General features: G+C 42.1%; 1 protein-coding gene across 2 annotated transcripts; it reads left to right on the forward strand.

Annotated features, from left to right (window-relative positions):
* The first annotated feature begins 2,198 nt into the window (after positions 1-2,198).
* On the forward strand, positions 2,199-13,041 carry pmp22b (peripheral myelin protein 22b). 2 transcript variants are annotated; one of them, XM_056366356.1, is made up of 5 exons: positions 2,199-2,380; positions 5,847-5,937; positions 6,163-6,256; positions 9,366-9,506; positions 10,525-13,041. In XM_056366356.1, the coding sequence occupies exons 2-5, from the start codon at positions 5,860-5,862 to the stop codon at positions 10,683-10,685; spliced, it is 474 nt and encodes a 157-aa protein (XP_056222331.1). In that variant the 5' UTR covers positions 2,199-2,380; positions 5,847-5,859; the 3' UTR covers positions 10,686-13,041. The 2 variants fall into 2 exon arrangements, with proteins under 2 accessions (XP_056222331.1, XP_056222330.1); XM_056366355.1 differs by lacking the exon at positions 2,199-2,380 and adding an exon at positions 4,887-5,045.
* The last annotated feature ends 12,283 nt before the right edge of the window (positions 13,042-25,324 follow it).

A 25,324-nucleotide genomic window follows, 5' to 3' on the forward strand; every position in this document is an offset into this window, starting at 1 on the left:
ATAATTTTAGGGGTTTAATCACTGGGAATTAACTAATTTCACATTTAATGTATTATATAGTGATTTCATTCAATGTTAATATAAATAATGATGATTAATGCAGCTTACATACATGACAAAATGTGCTATTTTACAATTTTTTCCCTTGCTGAACTATGTCAGACTTTGTTATGTTCCTTTTCAGTGGATACTCTGCACAGGTGATGTATCCAATGCATTCTTTATGCCAATTCAATTTAGGACTTTTGTCCTACCCAGCAAGCCAAATTCCTCTTCAAACCCCATGTCCACCTTCAACGTCAAAGTTTAAAAAAAGAAAATAACAACAAGAACTTAAAAAGGAAATGAAATTTTATGATATGAAATGCATCAAATACTACAGTGTGGGAATGTAGAACTGCAAGATCAACATTACATGATACCTAGAAAATATCCAATTACTGGCTCTATGATATGGAACATTTAAAACTCTGCTCATCTCAAACTGCTGCAGAACTCAGTTTGAACTGAACACTAAACATTCATGGGAACCAGCTCTTCCTGCGGCTTTTGGATCTGCGCCAAAACTCTGAGTTTTCTCAAGAGGCTGTTTGGCTGTTCCATCATTGGGGTTATGACGTTTGTCTATTACTGTAAACTAGGATATAAGAAAAGAAACAAAGCGGGAATCTGTTTACTAATCGGCCTAGTAACTGCTAAGAGCTAGAGAGAGGAAGCTGGAGGCAGACTGATAAGATGCATCATATTCTATGTGGTTTTCCATCCTAACTGTCGACATCACGTACAGCGGCTCTGTGGTTTTGTGTGGCTGTCTGCTGATCCTTGCTCACATGAGAAATCTTTACGTCTCTAACCTTTTATTCAATCAACATCATCTTCCCCCGGCATTCTGCACATAACTCCACGATAAGCTGGAGAAGCCCAACTTGCTAATCAAAGTTCAAAGGTCAGCTACAAAGACCCGTACATTCAGTACAATGTAGAGGAGACTGACCATCTTTGGGTCATCTGTGTGATAAAATGGAATTCTGGAACAATCCATAACATTGATCTGTGAGTCCGGTTCTCCTCATTCCAGACAGCGGCTCGGCCAGAGAGGGGTGGGAGGATAATAGAGCGACACAGAGGTCATGATGCTGTACTGCAGTCTTTCCTGCTGAATCATAGTGGGGTGAGGATGGCTGAGAGCTTCGTACTGTAATTTGACTTAAAGTCACATTTATTAAATTTATCTATTTATTTATATATCCGATACCAAGGGAACAAGCACAGTGCTCATGAGGAAAAAAAACACAAGCAAAGTTCCCCAGAGCAACATACTTGGATCGGATTGTAGTTTTTCTTTATACATAAACACATTTTCAGCGCTTTCATGCTTTGTAAACTTCCCATTTACAAATTGAATGATACAGGAAGTATGACCATATGAAATGTCAGATGATGCCTTATAGATTCTTCAACGTTATGTTTTAATGGTAAAATTAGTTTGCTTCAGAGCTTCATTTCAATGAGAAATGAGCCACAAATGGTGAGGTTTTAGGGTTAGAATTAACCTTATGTGGCTAATTCATCAGCATAGATTTAACATGTTCTCTGATAATATAGCAATGACACAGCTACCTTAGCATGGTTTTAAACTGAAACCTTTACATTTTAGCTTTCATTTGAAATTTGACCCACACAGGAGGCCGTCACATCACTTGGCAATGTGTTGTGTGTATTTAGTGTATTTTAAAGGACGGGGCTCAGTTTACCCCTCTGTTGTCATCACCCCGTGTCTGGTCTAATTAAAGTGTGATGAAAAGACAAGGGTTGCAAGTAGCTTCAAACTTATCAAACAAACAGACTGTATTTACCTTTCATCTCTTTTTCAGCCTTTCTGTCTCTCCTATTTGCTTGCCCCTCCCCCCTTTTGTGTTCCCACCACCCCTATCTCCACCTCTTCTCTTCTTTTATTTCTACCCACTCATATGCAATTTGCATGCTTAATATTGCTTTGACTATACAAGTTATTGGTATCATGTGCTTTCTGTCCTATGCTTAAGAAATCTCATACATGCATGCAAGTACATGTGGGTGCAAGTTTGTTTAGATAGACTGGGGCCACAGGAGTCCAATGTGAGTTGAGAGAGGGGCAGTCCGACTCCGACATGGCTGTAGTAGGAGGGGAGCTATTAAACTACTGCAGCTCCGTGGGCCGACAGACAACGGCACTTCACATGCTGATGACAGGACTCAAGGACTGAGCCACGTTTGACCGACAGCTGCCACAACTCGAAAACACAAGGCAAGAAGGCTCCCTTCGCTGGTGGTGACGCAGACAGGCCTTACCCCTGACCCGTAAGGAGCATCAGCTGGATCCGCTGTCTCAAAGTCTGCTGTGAGTATGAGCCAATTATTCATCACAGCTAATGGATTGTGGTTTGAGATAAGTGGAACTACATAAAATGCAATCAAGTGAAAGAAAGCAGCCTGTCACTGTGTTTTAAAATCAGCAAGAAATGGAATCTAATTGAGTCAAGGACAAAGTCCCACCTCTGGTGATGTCTTTTTTGCTACATCATTACTTTTTAACATTTCATTTTTTTTTTTTTTTTTTTTACACATTTTAATAGGAATTACATTGGTAGAAAAAAAAAGAAGCATCACTTATGATAGCCGCATCTGTTTTAACACTCTCCTCCATGTTGGTATGTGGATGGAGTTACTGTAACTCAATCATGTCTAATCTCCAGATTCATGCCCACCCTCCACCCCCTCTGGCTGAGGTCCTATCTATGGCTTCGGTATGCACTCTCACTGTCTGCCTGCGCTAACATGAAGATAAGTCCTGCCATCTTAACGACGGAGGTGAAATGTTAGACGCCGCTCCAGATGTAACGTTATTCGGAATCTCACTCTCTCACTCTGAATGTTTCTTATGTGGCGCTCCCAAGAAAGTTTGGCTTCGACCCCAGCTCCACAAACGCAGTAAACTTAACACTCCCGTGTCCACTCAGCCTCACTGATTGTCAGTCTTTTACAAACATTGACATATAAGGGATGGGAATGGGGAGCGCACAGCTACAGTTTTAACAAGAGTTCTTCTCTACGTGTCACTGTGAACCTTTACAGCTCATATGATTAGAGTTAAAGCCTCACGATTCAGTAAACACCAGAGTTACACTAGGTTAAGCACACAAAGGATATCAGCTACAAACAACAGCACGATCGTATCAGACAAAGAGGTACTTCTATGGCCTGAGAATGTCACATACTCTGATTACTGAGCAGCCACAAAGCTCTCACTCAGAGCAGCACTTCAAGGCTGTGATCTGGTCTTGTTAACTGTCCCTTTTGTGCATGTGTATGTGTGCGTGTGTGTGTGGGGACATGAGCAGAGCTAGAAAGGCCTCCCATTTTCATCTGAGTGTGGGAAACACACGCAGGGGCATCCAGGAAGTGTGAGCTAAGTGGTGAAGAATAGAGAGTGGATGTTGACAGGGGTTATCAGAGGTTGGACAGCTTCTAAGCTCCTCTACCAGGCCTGCTGATGATGAGGAAAATGTGCCATCCATCTAAGAAGCACGGAAAGCTGTGCAGGGTGGGAAATCAGTTGCTGACATTTTGCAGAAAAGAAGGCATATGCGTTTGATAACAGTCTTATCAGGAACCTATAAAAATGTTGCCTTTAACATGGCTAAAGAAAGGTTCAGTCTAACAAGCTGCTCCTGTTAAATCATCACTGACAACAGCCTTTGGTTAATCTTCTATCTCTTAACTCCGTGCAGGAGAAGATCCGGAGGGAGGGAGAGATAAGGCCGATTCCTACTTTAAAGCATTTACAGTTTTGACCGCTCCCTTACTCCTTGAATAATATTTCCTGGAATTCCATTCATTGCGACACCCATATTTATAGGACTAACCTTAGTGCATAGTTTTTGACAACAGGGGCTGCAGTCCCTGGTCTGGCTGGAACTCCACCTCACTTCCACTGGAAATGAGTCATGTCAAACAGAGGAGAGCCCGAGATGCTATCTCTCACTGGCGGCGGTGCGCCGGGTATAACCATCCACGCTTTCATACATACAGTGAGTCACGTGGGTCAGTACATGACTACCAGAGGGAGAAGACCCCGCACCATGTTACACCAACACACTACACAATGTTTGTGTTTGTTGCCAAGGCAACATAAAGCTGAGTTTACAGAGAAATGTTCTACCTTGGATAAAGTCAAAACTACCTTACTCTTAGTCTGCTCTACTAATGACCTAAAAGAAAGTAAATTCATGGCTTGACAAAGATAGTTTGCTTCACTAAAGCTTTAAATTAGCCTAAATTAACAAAAGGTTGAGACAATAACAACAACAATATTACATAATGAACTGCAAAATATAAGGGTTTAAATCAAGCTGTGTAAACTGTGTGCAATCCACTTCCATTTATGGCAAATAGTTCACTCAGATATGTTCTTATTGATGATTGATTCTTAATGATATCTGTGTCTATCACAAAGATAATTTAGAAAGTGTATGATGTACTTCTGCTTAATAGGCTATATATATATATATATATATATATGCAGATCCCATATTGACAGGAGAAGTAATATCAACAAGCCTGGATACCAAAGTACAGTGTACTATGTAAATAACTGCCATAAACGCTGGACACTGAAAAGTGTCAGAGAGAAGAAGAAGAAAAATCCTCGAAAGCAGATCGTTGCTTTTAGTTTCCACAACAGCCAAACAATGATCAGTCACTTCACTACACATACAGCAAGCAAGTAACTAAGGCAACCCATGCGCTATTACGCATGGCTCGTCTATATTGGGAACCCTGGCTGTGGACCAGAGGGTCACTCCATGACGCAGCGACGCACGCAGGGCGTTGTTCTTCCATAATGAGACACTTTATAACAGAACGTCAGCCCTGGCATCAATCTAGTCTGAGAGCGACTTTTAGGACTGAGGGACTACCGCTGTTGGACTCTTTGGGGGAAAACTTGTTTTTGCTTCTTGCGAGTCTGAACCTCTTTTTGTGGAAATACAAGCTCTCCGCTCCCAGTAAGTGGACTTCGGTCTCTTCTAAACTTTATTATACTCAGCTGCTCTCAGTTTGCCTGCGGATTAAAGAAGGAAACGCGTTTTTCGCTGGGATACACGCCGCTCCTTTGCGCGCACAAACAGGAGGACTGAGCTGTCATCGCACACAGCCTGGCATTAAGATGATCTGGTCTCTAAGAATCTATTTTACTGAATAATATTATGTAGAATCTCACTTAATTACTTTGTTTCACCTTGCTTTTATATCGCTTTTAAAGATCTTAGTCATTATTGAAATTGTTTCCATTCTTTAGATGATTTGCTGACAATTTAAAGCCAGTTCAAAAGGATGGAAATGTTTAACCATTTCTCGTGAGAAAAAATAAATGAATAAAATGAGTCAAGCTTCAGTCAAGTCATACTATGTTAGAGTAAATAAAAACGGATTAGTCCTTGAATCAGCTTTAAAATGTAATTATGTCGACAAACATGCTATTAAAAGCAAACAGAATGTGCCTGAAAGCAATTTCCCCACGTGTTTGATATTAACAATGATTTTCTTTAAATGTGATATTATTGTTAATGCACCGCGCCATCTGACAGACACAGGTCCTGATGAAGTTTCTGTCTGTTGAACGTGCTGCAGCGACACACCCATAACCCACCAATCTGACATCCGTGCGCGCGCACACACATACACACGCACGCACGCAAACACACACACACACACACACACACACACACACACACACACACGCACACACACACACACACTCCCCCCATACTGACAGAGACCGTCTCCTCTTTCTCATTATTGCCCAGATCGCCTGGAAAGATGCTGCTCCTACTACTGGGAATCATCCTCCTGCACGTCGCTGCTCTGGTTCTCCTGTTTGTGTCAACAATTGTCAGCGTGAGTAAAACTGTTGTGTTGACTTTCCTCATTCCGTTTTACAGCTTAACAACACACCTGGCCACATCTGGTGTGTCTTTGTAATGAACTAATTGCACATATATTTGTGATTAGTATAGTCATAATACTTGCATGTCTATACTTGGAATATGTACAGTATATGCAAATGAAACTTTTTCCTGCTCTTCAAAAATTATTGACCAAGTCATATGTTGTTGACAACAGGTATGGACGTCAGGTGACACTAGCACCTCAGACCTCTGGATAAACTGCTCCACTGCCAATGGAGGATACCACTGTGACCCAGCATCAACTGGAGGTCAGACACCTGCCTGTCACTTTACTATTTGCCCCTAAGACAACTTTAACTACTTATTCACTATGTGTTTTCAATGTAATGCTCAATGCTGGACTTTTTAGTCATTGCTCTGCTGTAATAATTATTAGGATTTTTTAATAAATAAGTCAGTTTTTAGGTGTGTTTTGGGCAACATGGTCTCAGTTAAATGGGTGATGACACAGAGATTAAACCATGCACATTGATTTTAATGGGGGAGGGTTTTAACTCTGGAAAATGACTTGCTGAAATCCAACATTTACCATGTTGCTGATGTGGGTGTGTCACAGCTCCTCTGGGCCTGTGGTGCCATCTAGGGCAGGGAATGTGGCAGTGCTGTTTTGAAGCAGTAGCTGATAGGCTGCCGCTGTATAAATAGTCGTGGTGTGATGTCCATATTCAGGACTCGCGTTGGGAGTCCGTAGTGACAGGAGTTAGGAGAGCTGTGGACGATCAGGGTGGGGCTGCAGAGAGTATTTAAAGTTTTAAATCTATGTGTGTATGTGTATGTGTGTTAGTGTTTGAAAGCAGGGAGACCTTGGCGTACCTCATGCAGAACATAACATGCTGATGGTGGGTCACGCCCAGTGTCAGATCATAATGTCCAGTGTTAGTTTGCAGGGATCATTAGGACAATTTAAGGCAGCAGCTGCAGTGTTAGAGATTTATTTAGACAGTCAGCCACGTCCACGTGTTTGAATTAAGAGTGATACAGATACCAAACAACGAATATGCAACGAAGATTCCACTATTTTCATGATAAAAATTTCCATTGCCTTAAAGTTAATGAGTTCATGCGAGCTCACTGTTGACTAGCTGGATGTTTTGCTACTAAATGTGCCGTCACGGAGGTGCAGGAGCTGCTGGCTGCAGCGGGGGGGGTGATGTCATTTGTCTAGAATGAGCCGTGCTCAGCCAGTGTGTGTTTTGTCAGGGCAGCAAGAGCCTGCACACTCTGCCACTGCCAGGTAGTTTGACGGTGCAGCCAGTTTGTTTGACTTTGCTTTCATTAGTGCACTGACGCACAGTGTTTATTCAAGAGGGTGCGTGTGCTGAGCCCAGCTCTGTGCTTTGGCTTTGGAAGGTGGAAGACAGTGGTCTGTTCTCATGTAGGAGCCGAGCCTGTGTGTGTGTGTCAAAAGGGCTTTTTTTCATGCTTTGCTGAGCAATCAGCTTCCTCCTTAAGTGAATCATAATCACAGTCACTGTAGTTATATTTGGGAAAATTTCTCAAACTTCTGAGTTTCCCCTTCTTGTTGCCCTGGTTACCAAAACATTGGCTGAATTTTGTTTTGATGACGTCTGGGTGAGAGATACCCATGCCACAGTTATCACATGCGAAGCTTAAGTCAAACATCACGTCCTTACAGCCATGGATATGACTTCATAGAGTTTACTTGCTCTAAAATTAGCTATTGAGGAAGAATGTCCTCTGCTCCCACAGAGGCCTGCAAGACGTAAACATAGTGAGGTAAATACTACAGCAGTTTCATTTTCGTTGTGCACTGCTCTTCAGCACAGTGCGGCGTTTCTGGCCTCAGAATAGAAGGCAGCGAGACAGCGAAGATTAACAGTTATTTTCCTGTTTGGAATTACAGAAGCTTCAGTAGAAGCTGACAGTTTCTGCACAATCGTAAACCATTCATGTTTTACGAGTCATACCGATACTCTGAGCCTCGTTAGGAAATGGCCCGTGTCACTGTTTCCTACTCAGTAGAGGAAGGATGGAGGACAAAGGTGGAACATTTTGCCCATTTCTCACAGCGTTATCACATCGTATTATGTAACATCTGAAAATAGGATCATCATAGACGTTGACATACTTAATGGTTGCCCCGGTGTTGGGATTGTGTGGGCTGTGTTTTGTGGATGAAGATTTGCAGCGTGTCATGTTTCCCCCCATATCTCATCCGTGGACCAGTGGTCATCAGGACGTACTGTAGGGCTGTTATTGTAGGTAACCTGACTCCAGGCTGGGTATCCCTGTGCAGTCAGTCCAGATACTGTTTCCCTTCAAATCTATGGCAGAGATATTTCATCGTCTCTCCAGGAAAAATGCCTGATTGAAATGTAATAATAAAAACATTGCGCGGCAATGAAAAGTTTCTATTTACAGTGTTAAAATGTGGTTAATGAAAGTCATAACATCACACAATGTAAGTCGTCTTATTACTTAATCATCCTTCATGTTCAGGAGTATGAGCTGTGATAAATAATGCATCAGGCCTTTTGTTCCAAGTTGAAAGCACCCCCGATTCAGAATTTTGAATGTTAAGAGTTCAGCAGTGGCTCGATTAAAGATGGAGCCAGAATAAAATCCCACTTTTTTATAGACATTGGATGGATGCAATGGCTGCTACTGCAAAACCTGAGGAGGCCGCCCCTCGTGGTCAAGCACCCTGTGACATCCAGCAATTTATGGCAGGGACGGCACAAAAACACGACAGCAACAGCAGATGAGGCTAAAGAGTAGAGTTGGATAGATAACAGAGCGAGCGCTTTAGGAAACCTGAGAGGCCGGATCGGCTGGATGGATAACGCTCAGACAAGAAATAGAACCTGTCTGAAAATCCTGGGATTCCTGGCATGGTAACCCCACCAATAAAGCACAGACACACACGAGTCAAACACACAACCATGCGCTCGGATAGACAGCACAGATACATTAGATGCTACTTGCTCTTCCCTGTCAATACAGGTGTCTAATGGGTTAATGGCTTCTACAGCAGCCAGGCCTTGCAGGACCAGCACTAACAATCGATGCAGTACATTTAGTCATGGGTCCTGCTGTGAGGGGCGCACAGAGCTTTTAGGAACAAGATACCCAGGTTTCATTGTTATGGATCCATTACACGCTCCCAGAAGAAAACATGGACGAGACTAGCTCATTATGTTTTCCTTGAGAGGATGCTTAAATTCAGTAGAGGCAAGGCCAGTGGAACGCATTTGTTTTTTCATTTGTTTTCTTCTTACCCTTCCTGTCTCATGTGCTCATTAAGTCAATGTTATATATAAATTACTGGCTCTGGCTAATGATGTGTATTTGTCATTGCTTATTGACAACACTCTTCTTCTTCTTCCTCCCCTACAGAGTGGATTCAGGCGGTCCAGGCTCTCATGATCCTATCCATCATCTTCAGCTGCCTCTCCCTCTTCCTCTTCTTCTGCCAGCTCTTCACTTTGCAGAAGGGTGGACGCTTCTTCCTCACTGGAACCTTCCAGATCCTTGCCAGTGAGTTCAGCCGCCTTAACACCTCCTCACAAATCCACTGACAACATAGCTGAGATCAGATGAGGGAACAAATAGACACTACACTGGTAATATTTTGGCAGGTATCGATTCAAAATGAAAAAAGGGGGTTGTATTGTATACAATTTAGGGCTGTAATGAATGAGTAATTTTTCTTCACAGAAATGATTCATCATTTACTCTATAAAATACTAGAAAATATGACAAAAAACACTAAAAAAACAGATTCAACTGACAATGATGAAAAACAGAGAGAGGCAGCTAGTTCTAAAATCTGAGAAGCTGGAAACTGGATATTCAGATGATGACCTGATCAACTCAACTAAATGACCAATATTTCCAGCTCTACTCTGACCTGCTTCATTTGCAGAGCAGCACTTTACTCTGAAAATACACCATGCATACAAATCCACCTACACAGACAAACCAGCAGCGGATGCTCACACTGCATCTTCTGTGGCAGAGAATTAAATTAAGAGTGTGAGCCAGCTACTAATGGTTTTCATGCTCCACTTGTCTATTGTACTTCATGCCCTTTGGCCAGAGAGCAGCTCAGCTGCCAGTCCATTGTGTCCTCTCTTGGCAGCCCTTTTCAACATCCCAGGTTTGCTCTGTATACCGTGCCAGTGCATTGCCTGGCACCCAGGTGCCCACTCAGCCAAACAGGAATGACACTGGGCATGCAGCCAGCCGCACAAGTTGAAATGTCAGGAAGGCTGGCAGTGCGGGGGTCTGACAAACAGATCATGCCATGTCGGACCGGGGAGGTGGGCAGACCTGGAAAGGCTTACAGAGTCTGGAATGGTGTTCAATAAGCATGAAACACCATGATGTAATGTGGAGGGATGCCTTCTGGGAAACACTGACCTGCTCGCCTCCACTGCCTGACAGAGTTCAGCCCAGGACACAAGACAGGGAGCACAGTACTGCAGAGAAACATGACCTGATAGGTGAATACCATGATGGCGTTACTCAGTGCTCACTTCGTTTCTTCCTGCAGGTTTGTTCGTGATGAGCGGAGCCATCATCTACACGGTGATGAGTCCGGAGTGGGTGCCGGAGACAAACGCTTTCGGCTACTCCTACATCCTGGCGTGGGTGGCCTTCCCTTTGGCGCTGATCAGCGGACTCATCTATGTCATCTTGAGGAAGCGAGAATGAGCCATCACTCCATCCCAGTGTTCCCAGTAACCTCATGCCCAACTGCAAGTGTCATCAGTTCCCCTCTGAAGTATAAGTTCTGATGCCTAAAGTACCAATGGCCAATGGAGCCACCAGGCCAATACACCCAGGTCACACCAAAGGGGGGTAATACCAAAAATCAACATGCAAAAAAACACAACAACAACCAATACTGTCTCGTTTGAAAGTTGTATATAGTATCTATGGTTTAAAACCTATTTATAACACTTTTTACATATATGTACATAGTTTTTGTGTTGCTCTGTCAACAGATACTTGTATGAGCTTTGTTTTAGCTGATTAAGTGCCTCAGTGTTTGTTTGTAATGATGAAATAATTAGAAGCTATTTTGTTGTGTTTTCTTTTTTTTGTTTTTGCCTTTTTTGTGTTTTGGTAACTGCCAAAGAATTAGTAAAAATGAAAAAAAACTTCTTGAAGTATATTAACCAAAGTGCATGTATAGAAATAGAAGGGTCAGGAGGATTTTTTTTTTTTTTTTTTTTTTTTAAACGATAGGCTTGCTTTACAAAAAAAAACAGAGTGGTAACATCCATGGATGTAGCATAGCCACGAAAGATTTGGTCCTTTTCTATTTTGTGGATTTGCAAGTTTCAGTGTTTTCATTTTCGGTATTTTTTCTATTTCTTATTTTCAACAAAAAAAAGATGGTGCTATTATATTTATCATTCCTATTACTGATAGCAATCATTTACAACAGAGTTATTTTGTTATTGTTTAGAGTCAAACCGCTTGCCATTAATTACAGTGAGAACCAGAGAGATGTTCCACCTGTATATACAGTGCCTGACTGCTTCTTTTAGGGAACACGGCCTATTTCACATTGCAGTGTCTGACTTTTTTTTTTTTCTTTATCGGCTACTGTAAAAAAAAAAAAGAAAAAAGAATAGAGCTTGGGGTGGAGCATTGATGAAATTAAAAGTCATTTGGAACATCAGTATTTTTCTGCAAGAGTTAGATCACATTGAAATTAATATACAGAGGCTTCATTTTTAGCTCTCTAGCTCTTACTTTTCCCTTGTTCTCATGTCTGTATTCACTTCGTGACCATGGCTGTTAAAGCCTCAAGAAGTCAGATTGCCTACTTAGTCAAGTACCATAAATAAAAAATAACACTGTGGGACATTATAGTCTGAGAAAAAAAAAAGTATAATTCTAACATTACTAGAAAAAAATGCCACTGAGTTGAAGCCATATAAGAAAATACCAGATGATAGGAAAAACATTTAGTATTAACTTTATATGTGAGAAAAAAGGAGAGAGAGGTTTGCAGTGATGATACAAATGTCTGTTTCACATACTTGAAGTTTGACATGCTGCAGTCTCTGCCCACTGACGTTCATGTGTTTCTCTTCTACTGTATAAAACACTGTTTATATATGTCGTGCATAACAGATGTTGATGACAATCTCGCCTAAAAAACACTCACGTACTCAATAAAACTACTCTCGCATTATATAATACTGTGTATTCCACTGTTACAAGGGACTGGATTCACACTAACACTTGATGCATGAGGAAATTCAAGTCGTTTTCTGGGCTGTTACGCTGTCTGCCTGTAAAACTATGAAACACACATTTCTGGTGCTACACAACAGCATCATGTGAAAAATCTGCCAGTGAAACGGTGATAGGACTTTACAACGGAGGCAGATTCGGAACCATTTGCGGTGATGAATCTGTTCTAACTGACAGTGGCTGCGTGCTTGTAGGCTGCTGGATGTCAGCAACTGAAATACAGAGTGCAGCATGGAAATTCTTGTTTACAGTCAAGCCAAGCAAGCCTGTCTTACAGTGTGTGCTCGTACTCTTGGTAGATCAAATGTGCTGCCTTGTGCATGTGGCTGCAAATGCTGTATGTGACTTATGTTACACACACTTGGAGGTAGGGGCAAAGGCACGCCGATTGGCACCTGACGCCAGTTATTCAAAACATGCAGCTAGTGTTTCATTGTCAACATAGCATCGGAAATAAGAGGACTTGGCTGTGTTTTGCACACTGTAAGCAAGCGTCTGTCCTCCACTTGACATCTCCGGCGAGATCCTGTAGCCTTCCAATACAGAGCTGTGTTGTGGTGGATTAAAGCGTTTAATTCAGAGCTTACACTAGGCTAGTCTGCTGTGGGTTTTTAGATGATTATTAATGGGTCCAGTTAGAAGAGATTGCCTCTAATGACAACTGCCCTCTTTACTATTTTGTGTAAAGCTACAGAGTTCAATTGTCTATACCATGTTTACACCTAAACTTCCAAATGCTCTTGATATTACCAAAGCTACTTTGAGTTTAATCATTAAAGGATGTTTCTTACCACCACGATGGAGCTGTTTGTGTCTTTCAATAGCACTACACACACACAAACACACACTAACACACAATCCAATTCTGGGGGGGCAAAACCTACCTGACTCGACTGGCACCCAGCCTGTGTTTACAGATTATAGCTAATGATTTGTGATGATATCTATTCCTTTTAAAGACAACAGTCAGTCCACAACCAGCAGCTCTGCGCTCAGCTGATGATAGGTATCTAAATCTCCAGCAATGAAAGAGAACTCTCAGGAGGAGGATTCTTGTTGCAGGCCTGAGAGGTCACAGCCTCCCACTGCCTCCCCCTCTCGCATACTAGCGCTGGGTAAAATGGGGACACTGCATTCTGGTCTGCGTGTTTTCTGTCTGTGTTGTAATTTTCAGGATCTGAGAGAGTTTGTGTCTAAGTTTAAATGCTTTCTTTTTTTACCCTCATGTCCCCATTTTCTATGTTTTTTGGGTCCATTCCCATCCATAAACTCTTTATATACTTTTAGGTTTGACAGGCAGTTTATCATATACTGTGCAACACTGCCATCTTGTGGATAAGTAGAGTAACTGTGCCAAAATTTGTACATCACGCTGGATTATCAAACACTGCCTCTGTGTGGTACAATGTGAGAACTACAGTTAAACCTAAAATCTACTATTAGATATTGAGAAGAGAGTGGTAAGACTCTCAATGACCCCCTTGGGTTTAGCAGATCATATTTTTCTTACTGGAGTGTGTTAAACCTCATTAACTCTATATATGATCATTAGGCTTTCTCTGGAGCTCAGCCTGTTTGCGAGGGCGGATACCCTCTGCCATCAGTATGCATGGATGCGAAAGAGAGAGAGGTGATTTCTCCTACTTGTCTCTTCTCTATTACCCTTCAGTCAGTCTAATGAATGCTCCTCCTCCGGAGCCATTATGAAGGCTTTTGTGGCACAAACACATCATTAGACGTAAAAAAAATCCAAAAAAAAAAAAAAAAAAAATCACTCTTCTGCGTTTGATTAATTATTTGATGAATTCAGACAGTACGTGGCAAGTTCACTGCATCACAAAATAAAACGAGCAAGGAAGGAGTAGCGAATAAGATTAAGCTGTTTTTATAAAAACATTTTTGATTTCTAAGTGCGCACAGATTTAGCAATGCTCTTCTTCAATTTTCACAATTAAAAACATTCAGATATGGAAGATGAGATGAAGCTTACAGACAGTCTTTACCTGCAGGCCAATGTGCAGCTCCAGTGAAGCACCAGGGGTTCAGCTCAGGTCAGGTTAAGGCTGCGGCAATTAACTGAAAAAGAATCAAAACCGACATTTAGAACCTCTCACTCACAAATTGAATCTTGCTCATGTTGGTTAATTCTGTCAACACTTTCCCCTACGCACGTTCACAAACTGTCCTCTAAAAAATATCACCTCATGTTCAGGCGGATGCTTCTGCACAGTCCAACTAACATTAGTCCACGTTCACTCAAAGCAAAGCTGGTGATATGGACGACAAGAGTGCAAACACTGAGCCTGAACCTGAGCAGCTTATACCTTAAAAAAAAGAATGCTGTGTCTGTTGTTTGGGCACATTTTGGACACAGTGAAGATGACACAAAACAAAAAGAAGTCAAATGCAAAAAAATTCTACTTCAAAGGTAACACCACCCGTAAGTTTAATTAATAATCAATGTTTTGATTTAAACAGTTCAAATTATTCAATAAACAGCCATAAATAGTTCATCTGTGTGTGTTTCCTTAAATTATTTTAAAATCACAAAGATATGCACTCCTTCATTAGAAAGAAACATCCAAGCTTTAATAATTCAGCATATTTACAGTATAGACCTTGTCAGGGGACTGTAAGGACATAAAATAAGTTAAAGGTGAAAGTTTAAAATAATCATACTGATTTTAAGTCATATCGCCCAGCCCTGGGTTAGTTTGCAATAAACAAATTAAAGATGGGTGACAAATTAAAGGGGAAGTCAACATAGCCTGCATGCAGACCAGTTTCAGTGCTTCAGTTTTAGAGTTCTCTAGAACTCTCCTGGAGGCACAACCACCATTAATCCAAAATATATTTCCTCATTTGATGTTTTGATGGTGGTGGTGGAGAATGAAACAAACATGTTGCTCCAAAATCTCTCAGAGGTGTTGAATTGGTTTGGGTTGACATCTGAAACAATTCACATCATCTCATCAAACCATTCAGTAACCACTTGAAAAGATTGGCATGTTACATTGGACTAATCTTAAACAAATGGTAGATCTATTTCATATTCACACCCAATATTTGTGAGATAAATACATAAAACTAATCAAGCAAAACAAGTGCAATGAAAGAATGTCTCTCTCATCTGTATGCCCCTTCATCTCTCCTTTAAATCTGCATTTGTTTTTTACTGAGTGAACCTCTGACTAAATTCACACCCATCATTTATAAGTATCTGCATACAAAAACACAGTGGCTACAAACCAGACAGACACTAGACATATTTGTCATGTCATCCTGAACCAACACATCGTCTGGTCCCCGTAACATTAACTATGGTGATGATGACAGATCAACACTCTGCCATCTCTTGCCATTTGATTTAACCACCACCTGGATTTTGGCAGTCCAATGAACATCATAAACTCCTGCCTTCTGGCGCTCTTTCCTCAAACAGTGTTTGTGCACACTCCGCTGCTACATGTGTAAGGGGAAAAAAACAAAACACAAAAAAAGGCAAAAGAATGACATGAAAAAAAAAAGAAGAAAGCACAAAATCTGTGTTTTGTGTTTATTAAGTATTGACTGATATGGATTATTACCTCCGTGCTTTATAGGTGTCTGGGGGTTTCACACATCATTGTCTTGCCATCACAGGGTCAAGGACAAGCTTTTAAAATAACCACTTTTCCCATTAATGCCTTACCAAATTCCCCCTGTCTTGTCCTATCCCACCCAGTGTCACTATCACCTCCTGCACCCCCTTTTCCTACTTTGAGCCTACTGGGAGATAATATTTTCTAATTTCAGGAACACAATGAGGGGGATGCAAACAGAAGGTCCACCTTAATCCATCACTGCTCCTTCAAGGGTGCAGGGGTGCACAGTGACAGGCACAAAATCGCAGAGCCGGTGGGGAGGAGGGCAACAGACGCAATTAAGGCTCATGAAATGCAAATGGCGCTTTATGTAAGGGGCTGGGGTTGGGGTGGAGGGCTCCGTCTCTCCTGGTCTTGCTGCCATCTGCTTGCTATCACCAGTGGTGGAAGAACCTCTGGGTCTTGGTAATTTGTAGCTTTAATAATTTCTCCCTCAGCTGGAAAAGAGAGAAGGAGATGGGACGGAGGGGGCTGAGGACATGCAGCTGGCTAAGATTAGATTTAGATTAGCTGGTCGGATCACATGGAGATCTGACCTCTTACACTTTAGCACGGGCATAAACACACTTGCATGTTCACATGCAAGCAAGGGTACACATGCGTCACATGTGCAGGCATATTCAGTCCTGCTCTGGTTTCCACTCCTACACAATACTTGCCTATATCCCATCAAAGCTAACCCTGATCCAAGTTGTACTTCTAGCCCAGTGGGTTCATAAATCCCTAAGGATGTCTGGAGGTTATTTAGGAACATGATCCCTGGCCGCTGGGGGCCGTGCCGTGACCCCAAGAGCAGATTTAGGCACCAACTTTCCCTGGAGCGCTGTTTAGAGGGGTCAAAGTGGACACAGTGTGTTTTTTTTTTCATTTTCCCCAATGACACAGCCATTCATTTGTCATGTGGAAAAGAAGGACCTTATTGAACCCTACAGACCCAACACCTTCTAATATCCACCATACCAACCCATTCCCAAGGTCAAGACAGGGCCAAGGTCATCACCACACAAAGCTGACCCCTGACTCTGTGGGCGTCCATCATGCTCAGGGACTAAAGATTGGCAGCTGATGAAGTTCCGGACTAAATCAACTTCAGCTTCTGCCATACATCAAAATCACTTACGCCAACATGCACTCACACCGAGGGCCTAATCAGTTTATCGGCAATGAAAGAGCAGGGAGGATGAAGCGGCGCACTGAACATGGCGCGATCAGGGTTTAGAGCACGCAGCCGTGTGAGAACGTGCCGCTCAAACGCGGTTGGATGATGACTTGAACATCAGCGAATGAACCTTTCAGCAGCTGGGAAACATCAGCGCACATACATACGAAGCCAACAAAACAGCTCACTTTCTGCCTCATGAAACTGAAGTGGCGCTTGTAATACTTATATTGACAGTGAACTGGAGCTGCACACTTATTTGAGTCAGGAGGATTTTTATTTTAGAGCGATGAGTTTTAAGCTGAAAAACCTTTTTGACAGCAGGACATCTGCAGCATGGATCCACCCAGCGCGGGTCATATGCATTGTAAAATATATGACTGACAGTCATGCATGAGCAACATGATAAGCACATGCCACACAAGATGGTCAAAGCATGTGCCTGCACTCTGAAAGGGGGCTGCAATAGGAATCTCTCAGCTCTATATGGAGCAAATAACACAGGCAATGCGCTGTTGTAATTATAGCATTTAATACTCACGCCACACACGTGCACAAAGGCACAGAGAAGAGGTTGAAACTGCAAGCTGGAGTAGAAGGAGAAGAGAGGCTAGGGAGTCTCAGGCCTGATGTTAAGCAGGGTGAACAAGGCCGCTTTTAATCTCTGCAGACAGACAGAGACAGAGACATACAGACGGCTCTCATGAGGTCCAGTAAAGCCTCATACTGGTCGGATGGATGGCAGTAAAAGCTCTCTGAATGGTGTTGATGAAGCCTAATAAATTCCCCAGGCAATAACAGGGCCTCCTATGGGAGTGGAATACTCAGCAGCCGAGTTATTTGGAGCTGCGCTGCATTTTAAACAGGCAGATTTGAGCGCCCCATTCATTGGGGGTTATGTAGATACTTTTTTTTATATGATCCATCCATTCCACTCTACTACAGCACACACACACACATGCAAACAAAACACTAACACTTTGATTACACCTAAATGTTGTAAACATATATATGTGTGTGTGTGTGCATGCAGCAAAGATTGAGAGATGTGGCTAATAAGTAATAACATTAAGCAACCACAACATTGGACTTAACGTCTCAGCGCAGCAAGTTGTCTGCCCATCACTGAGGGCAACAGGCTCTAAATCAGCCAGATGGAGCAGGAGTAGACAGTTATATGAGCCAGAGTTAAAACTGCTGGGACAGTTCTGGGATGACAAAGAATTAGGAGATCAAATATCCTTTCAGTGTGCATGAACCAGTACAATGCCATGCACGCCTCCACCTCTGCAAAGTTCAGCAAAATGCTTGGCGCCTCCAAACCCAGCAAGCTTGGAGACACTACAGACAATGTAGCGTCTTATCATGCAGCTATAGCATTTATTAGTACAGCAGCAGCCTCTCCAGGCTGAAAAGAGAGAGAGGAGAAAAGGAGAAAAGTCTCCGAATTGAGTGTACATAATAACATTATGTCTTCTTTTTGTTTCACTGCCAAGCATGAGCTTTGCTGCCACTATCTGGACAGTGTGTGTGTGACAGCGCCAAATGGCTTTTTTGACAAAACAGTATCAGCCGCTCAAACAAAGCACGACCTAGAACTCTGAAAGGACACCCTGAGACGAAAACCCAAATGATTTATTTACAGCTCTGAAAGGCGCATACACAACTCCTAATTATGATATCACTCTTCATTTGAATAACTGAGCTGAAACAAACAAAAAAAGGCTCTTAAAGAAAAAAAGTCTTTCTGTCCTAAGAAAGAGAAGAATAGAGATTCGGACCTAAAGGCTAATGAAACAGTGATTAGTAAAGCTAATTAGTGAGCTACCTTCATAGTTTTTGCATGTCTTGAAATCACCATTCATGAACACTGAATAGAGACAGGGTCATTAGTAGAACAAAGATGAATGCTGTAATCTTCTCTCGATGGAGTGTCTGCCATACCCCATCAGGAGATAGCAGGGCCCAGGCTGATAGTAAGGGGACTACTGAGCTAGTATAAGTGCCCATGTAGCTGGGGAAGCTGTGGAATCCCAGCACAAAGGAGCGGGGCGGAGAGAAGATAAGACAGGACACAGTGGCATGAATATCCACAACAAGGGCCATACACTGCATTATGCATGTATGCGAAGAGAACAAAGGGAAAACATATAGTATATGCACAGAGTACACAAGCTTCAGACATTCAAAACTACATGACGTTAAAATAACAATCTATGAAGTCTAATCCAATATTACAACTCATACAACTCCAACTACATTTTATCGTTTTATATTCCCACTCATTTTTGCTGCTGCTAGAAGACACACTATTCACCACAGTTTACACTAAACTATTCTCTTGAAATGGAGGAAGCTCAAAAAATGTTTCTAGTAAGACAAAGTGAAGAGAAAAGAGCCAGAAAATGTATCTATTGATTATGCACCATAAATAAATAATAATTTCTTCCCACCTTAGATAGGAGTTCATTCTTTTTGGTGCTTTTGATTTATTTCATGCTTTCTTTTACAATCCCAGTAAAAACACTTCTGCTGCGACTAATGATTATTTTTATTACGGATTTTTTTTTTTTTATTAATTAATCAATTGTTGAGCCATTGTAATTTTGTAATGTGAACAAATAATGACCTCTACCCACAGACATAGGTGGCAACTACAGTTCAAATGTCAAAACTGACATGGTCAAATTGACAACTGATATTGGTGGCTTCATTATTATTATGTTTCATTTATATATTATGTTTAATGTGTTTTTATAATTTATGTAAATGAGTAAATTATGTTTTCTTGATCATGACAAAAAATATTCATGGAAATTACATGTAGATGTGGGACTAGTGAACGGTGCATTATAGAGTAGAGGTTTAATCACTTTAGTGTTATATCAGTAGACACACACACACACACACACACACACACACACTTCCCACTTCAAGTTTAAAGATATTGAATTTCTTTAAAAAAAACATCTAACAGTGGATCATTTATCAAGAAGACATGTTGATGGGTCTCAGTCAGATATATGTCTGCAGGTATAAGAGTGTGTGTCTGCAGAGACTGAATAGTTCTGCACAGGACTGTTGGTTTGTGTAGCCCCCTGTTGGTCTGACCCTCAGAGCCCGCATAAAAACCCTTCACCCTTCATCCCTAGAAACACTCTTGCACTTGCAGTTCACTGCTGTAAATCTCTCTCTCTTGCTCTCTTTCTCACACAACCACACACTTGGACGTCTGGGTAATGTTCACACTGCCACCACTCACAGACTGCCATAGAATTTTGAGGACATGCTCCTCAACACGCACGCACCTACCCACCCACGCACACAAGCACACACACAAGCACACACACACACACCCACACACACACAGCAATTCTGTGGCTGAAAATAGTTCAGTTTGATTAACTTTTTGAGAGATTTACACACATCTCTAAGATGCCAACTCCAAACTAGTCTAGTCACGGCTCATCTAGTTGTAGCTTTGGCCAGGAGAAGAGGTCTTCAGGTGGTGTCCAGGCTTCTTCTTTGTGGATACAATGCATTCCAGTGTGCATTGAACACGTTCATATTTTTTTGTGAACGCTGAACTGAACAAATCAGGTTATAAATGATGAACGTGAAGAATGAACGCCGGTCATGTTTCACGAAAGTTTTATGGCATGCCGCATGATGTCTCCATAGACACAGCCCAGCATGACTGGTGCTAACGGTACAGACGGTACAGATGCATCTACTACTGCTGAAGCCAGTTTGTTGGAGCATGTGAAGCAGTTTTATGAACAAACAAGTGAAGACTCAGATGGATTATATTTATATACGGATGGCAATGATTTGGGGCTGGTGATGGATGGGAAGAAGGAGGTTCTATTGAAAAAGAATAGCGGCCTATATTAACTATTACTGACTAGTTCATTTTTGGAACTGTGAACTTTTAACTTTTAAAAAATGAACTATGAATGTGAACTAGTTCACTTTCCTTTTTTTTATTTTATTTTTATCAGGGAGAAACATAGAAAGTCATTTCAGCACCATTACACACATACAGAGCTAAACAAAAACATGTGTTTGGACAATTGTGCTAACATATTCTCCAAGCTATTACTCTCCCTTTCATTTTACCATGTATAAAATAGGAACAATTGAACAAAGAAAGTCACATTTACTAATTTTTCCATCAAGATTAGCAAACTGGTACTTCAAGCCATGTAATAGAGATACTTAAAGCAGTTCAGGTCTCCGTGACCTTATATATCTGATCCATTTTGACCACCAACTCTGAACTAGTTCATTTTCATCTGTATGAACTGAACTTTGAACGAGTTCTTTTTAAGTGTGAACTGGCAACAACACTGATGCATTCTCTGGTACCTTAACCTGACAGGGTTTTGTATTAGTAACCGTAGTTTTGCAAACTATTTTTGCTACACAGCATGAGAAAGTGAGCACAGACTTGCAGAATGGAGTTTGCAGGCAGAAAACACAAGTCTACAAAACGAAAAGCTTACAGATATAAACTTCAAGTTTGCAAAACTACGGTTACATATACAAATCCCTAGTTTTTGAATGACATAATATTCCATATTTACTTGCCAAGAGCTGTCTCCACAGTTGGAAAGCTTTTATTTCTTTTATGTCTTTTCTTCTACTGAATGCTAACCAGCTAGCTTCGGCCGTTCTTTGACCGTCACTTTCCGATGCCGAGTCAGACTGGAGTGTCCCGGCTGCCCTGAAGAAGTAGTGCTGCTCGGAGGGTGTATAATAACCTCTTGAATTGTAAATGCAACATTAGCCGAAAATCTTAACCATAACCCTAAAAATTACTCTTAGCCCTCAAAAAGCCATTTAAACTTGTGGGGTGCAGCATTTTGGTCTCCACGAAACTGTCGGACCTCACAAGCAAAGTGGGCTTCTGGTTTCCAGAGCCACAAATATTCTAAAACAAAGCCACACACACACACAGATGCACACGCACACGCACACGCACACGCACACGCACACACACACACACACACACACACACACCACTCAGTCCCTTTATGCTTTCTTGCTTTCTCTTTCTATTTCTCCCCCAAACAATCAAAGGCCATATGGCAAACATATTCCTCCGGTTCATTGGCTTTTATGGCTGTTGTTTAAAGAATGGGCCTCGACTTGGTTGAGGGGTGTTCTGGGGGCCAGTTTGAAGGGCAAAATAATATAGTCTGCCCCTCAGTCCATTAGGGAGCCTTTATTTCTATTAGTCCGGTCACAAGGCACTCTGGGACCATAGAAACAACCCTGGTTAATTAGGAAAGAAAAACATAAGCACGTAGAGTGTTTTAAAGCAAAGTAAATGGCACACCGCTGCCGATTTCTTCTGCACCTCCACACTTGCTCCCATCAGTCCTTTTATGCACCATTTGATCACTTCACTGGAGCTAAACATGCTTCACTGGGGGAGTCAGCAGTCGTGTCAAATAGATGGCCAAACAAAAAGTACATTCTGCTTGAAGTGTCTTAATCATACATGAAAGTGACTTTGGGGCTCCTGTTTAGAGCTTGCATAAAGGTAATTCAGTCTACTTAAGAAGTTAATGGTCCACAATATTTGGCAAGAATGCCCAAGACAGTAGAGTGCCGCCAAAGCTAAAGCAGACTGGAGGTGTTAACATGAGGATATTTGCAGCAGTGTTTTCCTTTACTGGCAGGGAAGCAATAATTCAGCCACATTTAGAAACCTTAACTTGCCACTGAATGCTTTCTGCTGATCGAGACCAGAACCTCCGGTGACAACCCTCAGACTAACGTGTCAACTTTCTCAGGAATGAGCTGCCACAACATTAGAACTCAATCTTCAAGACATTTCATGCCTCTCTGGCTCATTCTGCAAGGTGGAGTTTAGAGTTTTACCTCTTTTCTTCCTCTTGCATAGTGGCTTTTTACAGCACGCTGTAAGTCACTCGGACAGCATCATGCACCCTGCCGTTGACCTGCATCTGGACAGCATCTGGGGTCACCGACGTCACCCTGACAAGTGCTAAACCATCTGGAAACTTCCTCCTTCACTTTAAAGGGGGGAGGGGGGTCACTGTGAGGAGGGGTGATGAAGATGACTGCTATGATGGAGGAATGAAAGATGGGGGGGGGTGATTTGAGAAATTACTCTGAAGAATAGGACGGAATGCGATTACCTGAGAAAACTAATGTTTGGGAGAAGTGATTTTAACTGGTGATGATTATCATACAGCTTATTCAGCAGTATGGAAGATTAAATACTCTCTCAAACACACCACTTATCACTGAGCACTTTAAAAGTAAGAGACCCTCTATTGAGAAATCCTCTACTGTTATGGTCTATTAAGTATCTTTGGAAGATGAAAATGATTAGATGTTAACAGTTACTATTCCTTAAGGGGTAACCATTTCCAAAAACATCCTCCTCTTCCTCTTGGTATTCTCCCATTTTGTCTGTCTCTCAGCCGACGTGGACCACTTGAAAGAGTCTTTCTGTATTCGAATATGCAAACAGCTTCTGGTGAAGGGTAAGGACTCAAGAGAAACATTCCAGACAAAATAGAAAACAAGCGTCCTTGAAAGAACTTGATACTGTCTTCACTAGCAAGTGTTGTTCCCAATGTAAAAGAAAAAAAAAAAGAGGATAACATTGCATGGACAAAAGAGGGAGAGCAGTGAAGAGGGAGCTCAGTGCCCTGGACTACTTGAAACACTTGAAAGAGTGCTCTGTGGAGCCCTGGGGTGGACTCGGCACTCAGGATGAAGGATCCTGCTACAGGAAGTAAACAACGCCCTGTGAAAACAGAGCGAAATGTTTAAGACTCAGAGGATGGACTGAGGGATGAAAGGGTTACCGGGGGTTGTTAATCAAGTGATGAGGAGGTTTTGGCGGTGAAAGGCGAGGGAGGATGGGATAGCGAAGGGGCGGCCAGGGATGCGGAGGATGTGAGAGTTGAAGGAGTGATAATTGATAACAGATCGCAGAGTCGTTAGTCTCAGGTGCAGGCTGCGGGACACACCGGGATGTTGTATCCAGAGCTAATTGCACCATCGGAGGTGCAGTCACCGAGGGCTATTGTTCCATGGCTGCTGCATCTCCCGGTCTTGTAATTAAAGAAATCATTAGGATCCAGACAGACAAAAAAAGATGGCATCAGACAGCAAATATTATGTCATTGCTCAAAGTCAGTGAGGAAAATTAAATTTAGAAATGGAAAATGGAAGCGGATAAAAGGAGTATAGGCTTTTTATGTTATCACAATGACATTGTCTTAAGGGATATGACTCTTTAATGAGCATGTGCATACATGCAGAAAGGGTACATGATGGCACCACTGTATTACAGGCTGTATAGCTCTGTGGGCCTTCAGAAAATCTTTGCCTACAAGGGAAGGGACCAGAATCAATATGTAGTGATCATTCCTCCCCAGGAAAGCAGACAGAGGCAGAGGATCCAAGTGGTACCATACCCGATGTACTGCTTGTGTAATACTTCAAATCATTTTGTATTTCTTCCAGTTTCACATGCAACCTAAACAAAATACTGTGTAGAACAATGTGCTAAAGATGGTTTTTCAAATTTTGTGGCAACTTTTATTGGTGAGCCCTCGACACAATCACAGAGAATCATTACTGACAGGATCGGGATAGTTGATGGTGTTCGTCTTCTTCAGTTGTGCGGAATCAATAGGAGCTCTTGGTTCATTCACTGTTGAGCTAATGGTAAATGCAATGGGACCCTGGGAGGCGCTCCTCATTAACAGAAACTAGCTTTTAATGATGTCCCCTCTAATTAAGACTGATGATAAGAATTGATCCTTCTGCTGCCCATTGACTGCCTACTGTTTGACCTTTGGGCCATGAGTTACAGTGGTTAAACTATAAGCCTGCCAGAGCAGTTTTATGTGAGGTCAGCTGCCGTGCATGCGTCGCTGTGAGCCCACACAGGAGGAGGAAGAGGAGGAGGAGGAGGAGGAGAAGATGGTGGAGGTGGAAACTTAGGAGGTAAGAAATGAGCATAAGGATGATAATGAGAAGTTGAGGAGGGGGACGTTGGAGATATGGATAATGCGTGATGATGAGGGTGAAAGTGATGGTGACAATGTTGCTGATGTTGCACTCTTTGCCCTCTCTCTTTCCTGGGGCACTGTCTCCCAGCTGATCCCAGAGGCCCTGTCTATGCCTTCCTAGACGCTCTTCCATCCTCCCTGGTGACCCACCATAGCCTGCAGGTAGTAGTGACAAATGACTGACAGAGCCAGCACCTTGTTGTCCCTGTTCAGGGA

The sequence above is a fragment of the Seriola aureovittata genome, chromosome 21, assembly GCF_021018895.1.
Source record: "Seriola aureovittata isolate HTS-2021-v1 ecotype China chromosome 21, ASM2101889v1, whole genome shotgun sequence".
In the NCBI taxonomy this organism is placed as follows: domain Eukaryota; kingdom Metazoa; phylum Chordata; class Actinopteri; order Carangiformes; family Carangidae; genus Seriola; species Seriola aureovittata.

Excerpts from the sequence above, each read along its gene's own strand:
- pmp22b (XM_056366356.1), top strand. The coding sequence starts at position 5,860 with ATGCTGCTCCTACTACTGGGAATCATCCTCCTGCACGTCGCTGCTCTG. Across the intron at positions 5,938-6,162 it reads TTGTGTCAACAATTGTCAGC|GTATGGACGTCAGGTGACAC; the intron begins GTGAGTAAAACT and ends TGTTGACAACAG. Across the intron at positions 9,507-10,524 it reads AACCTTCCAGATCCTTGCCA|GTTTGTTCGTGATGAGCGGA; the intron begins GTGAGTTCAGCC and ends TTCTTCCTGCAG.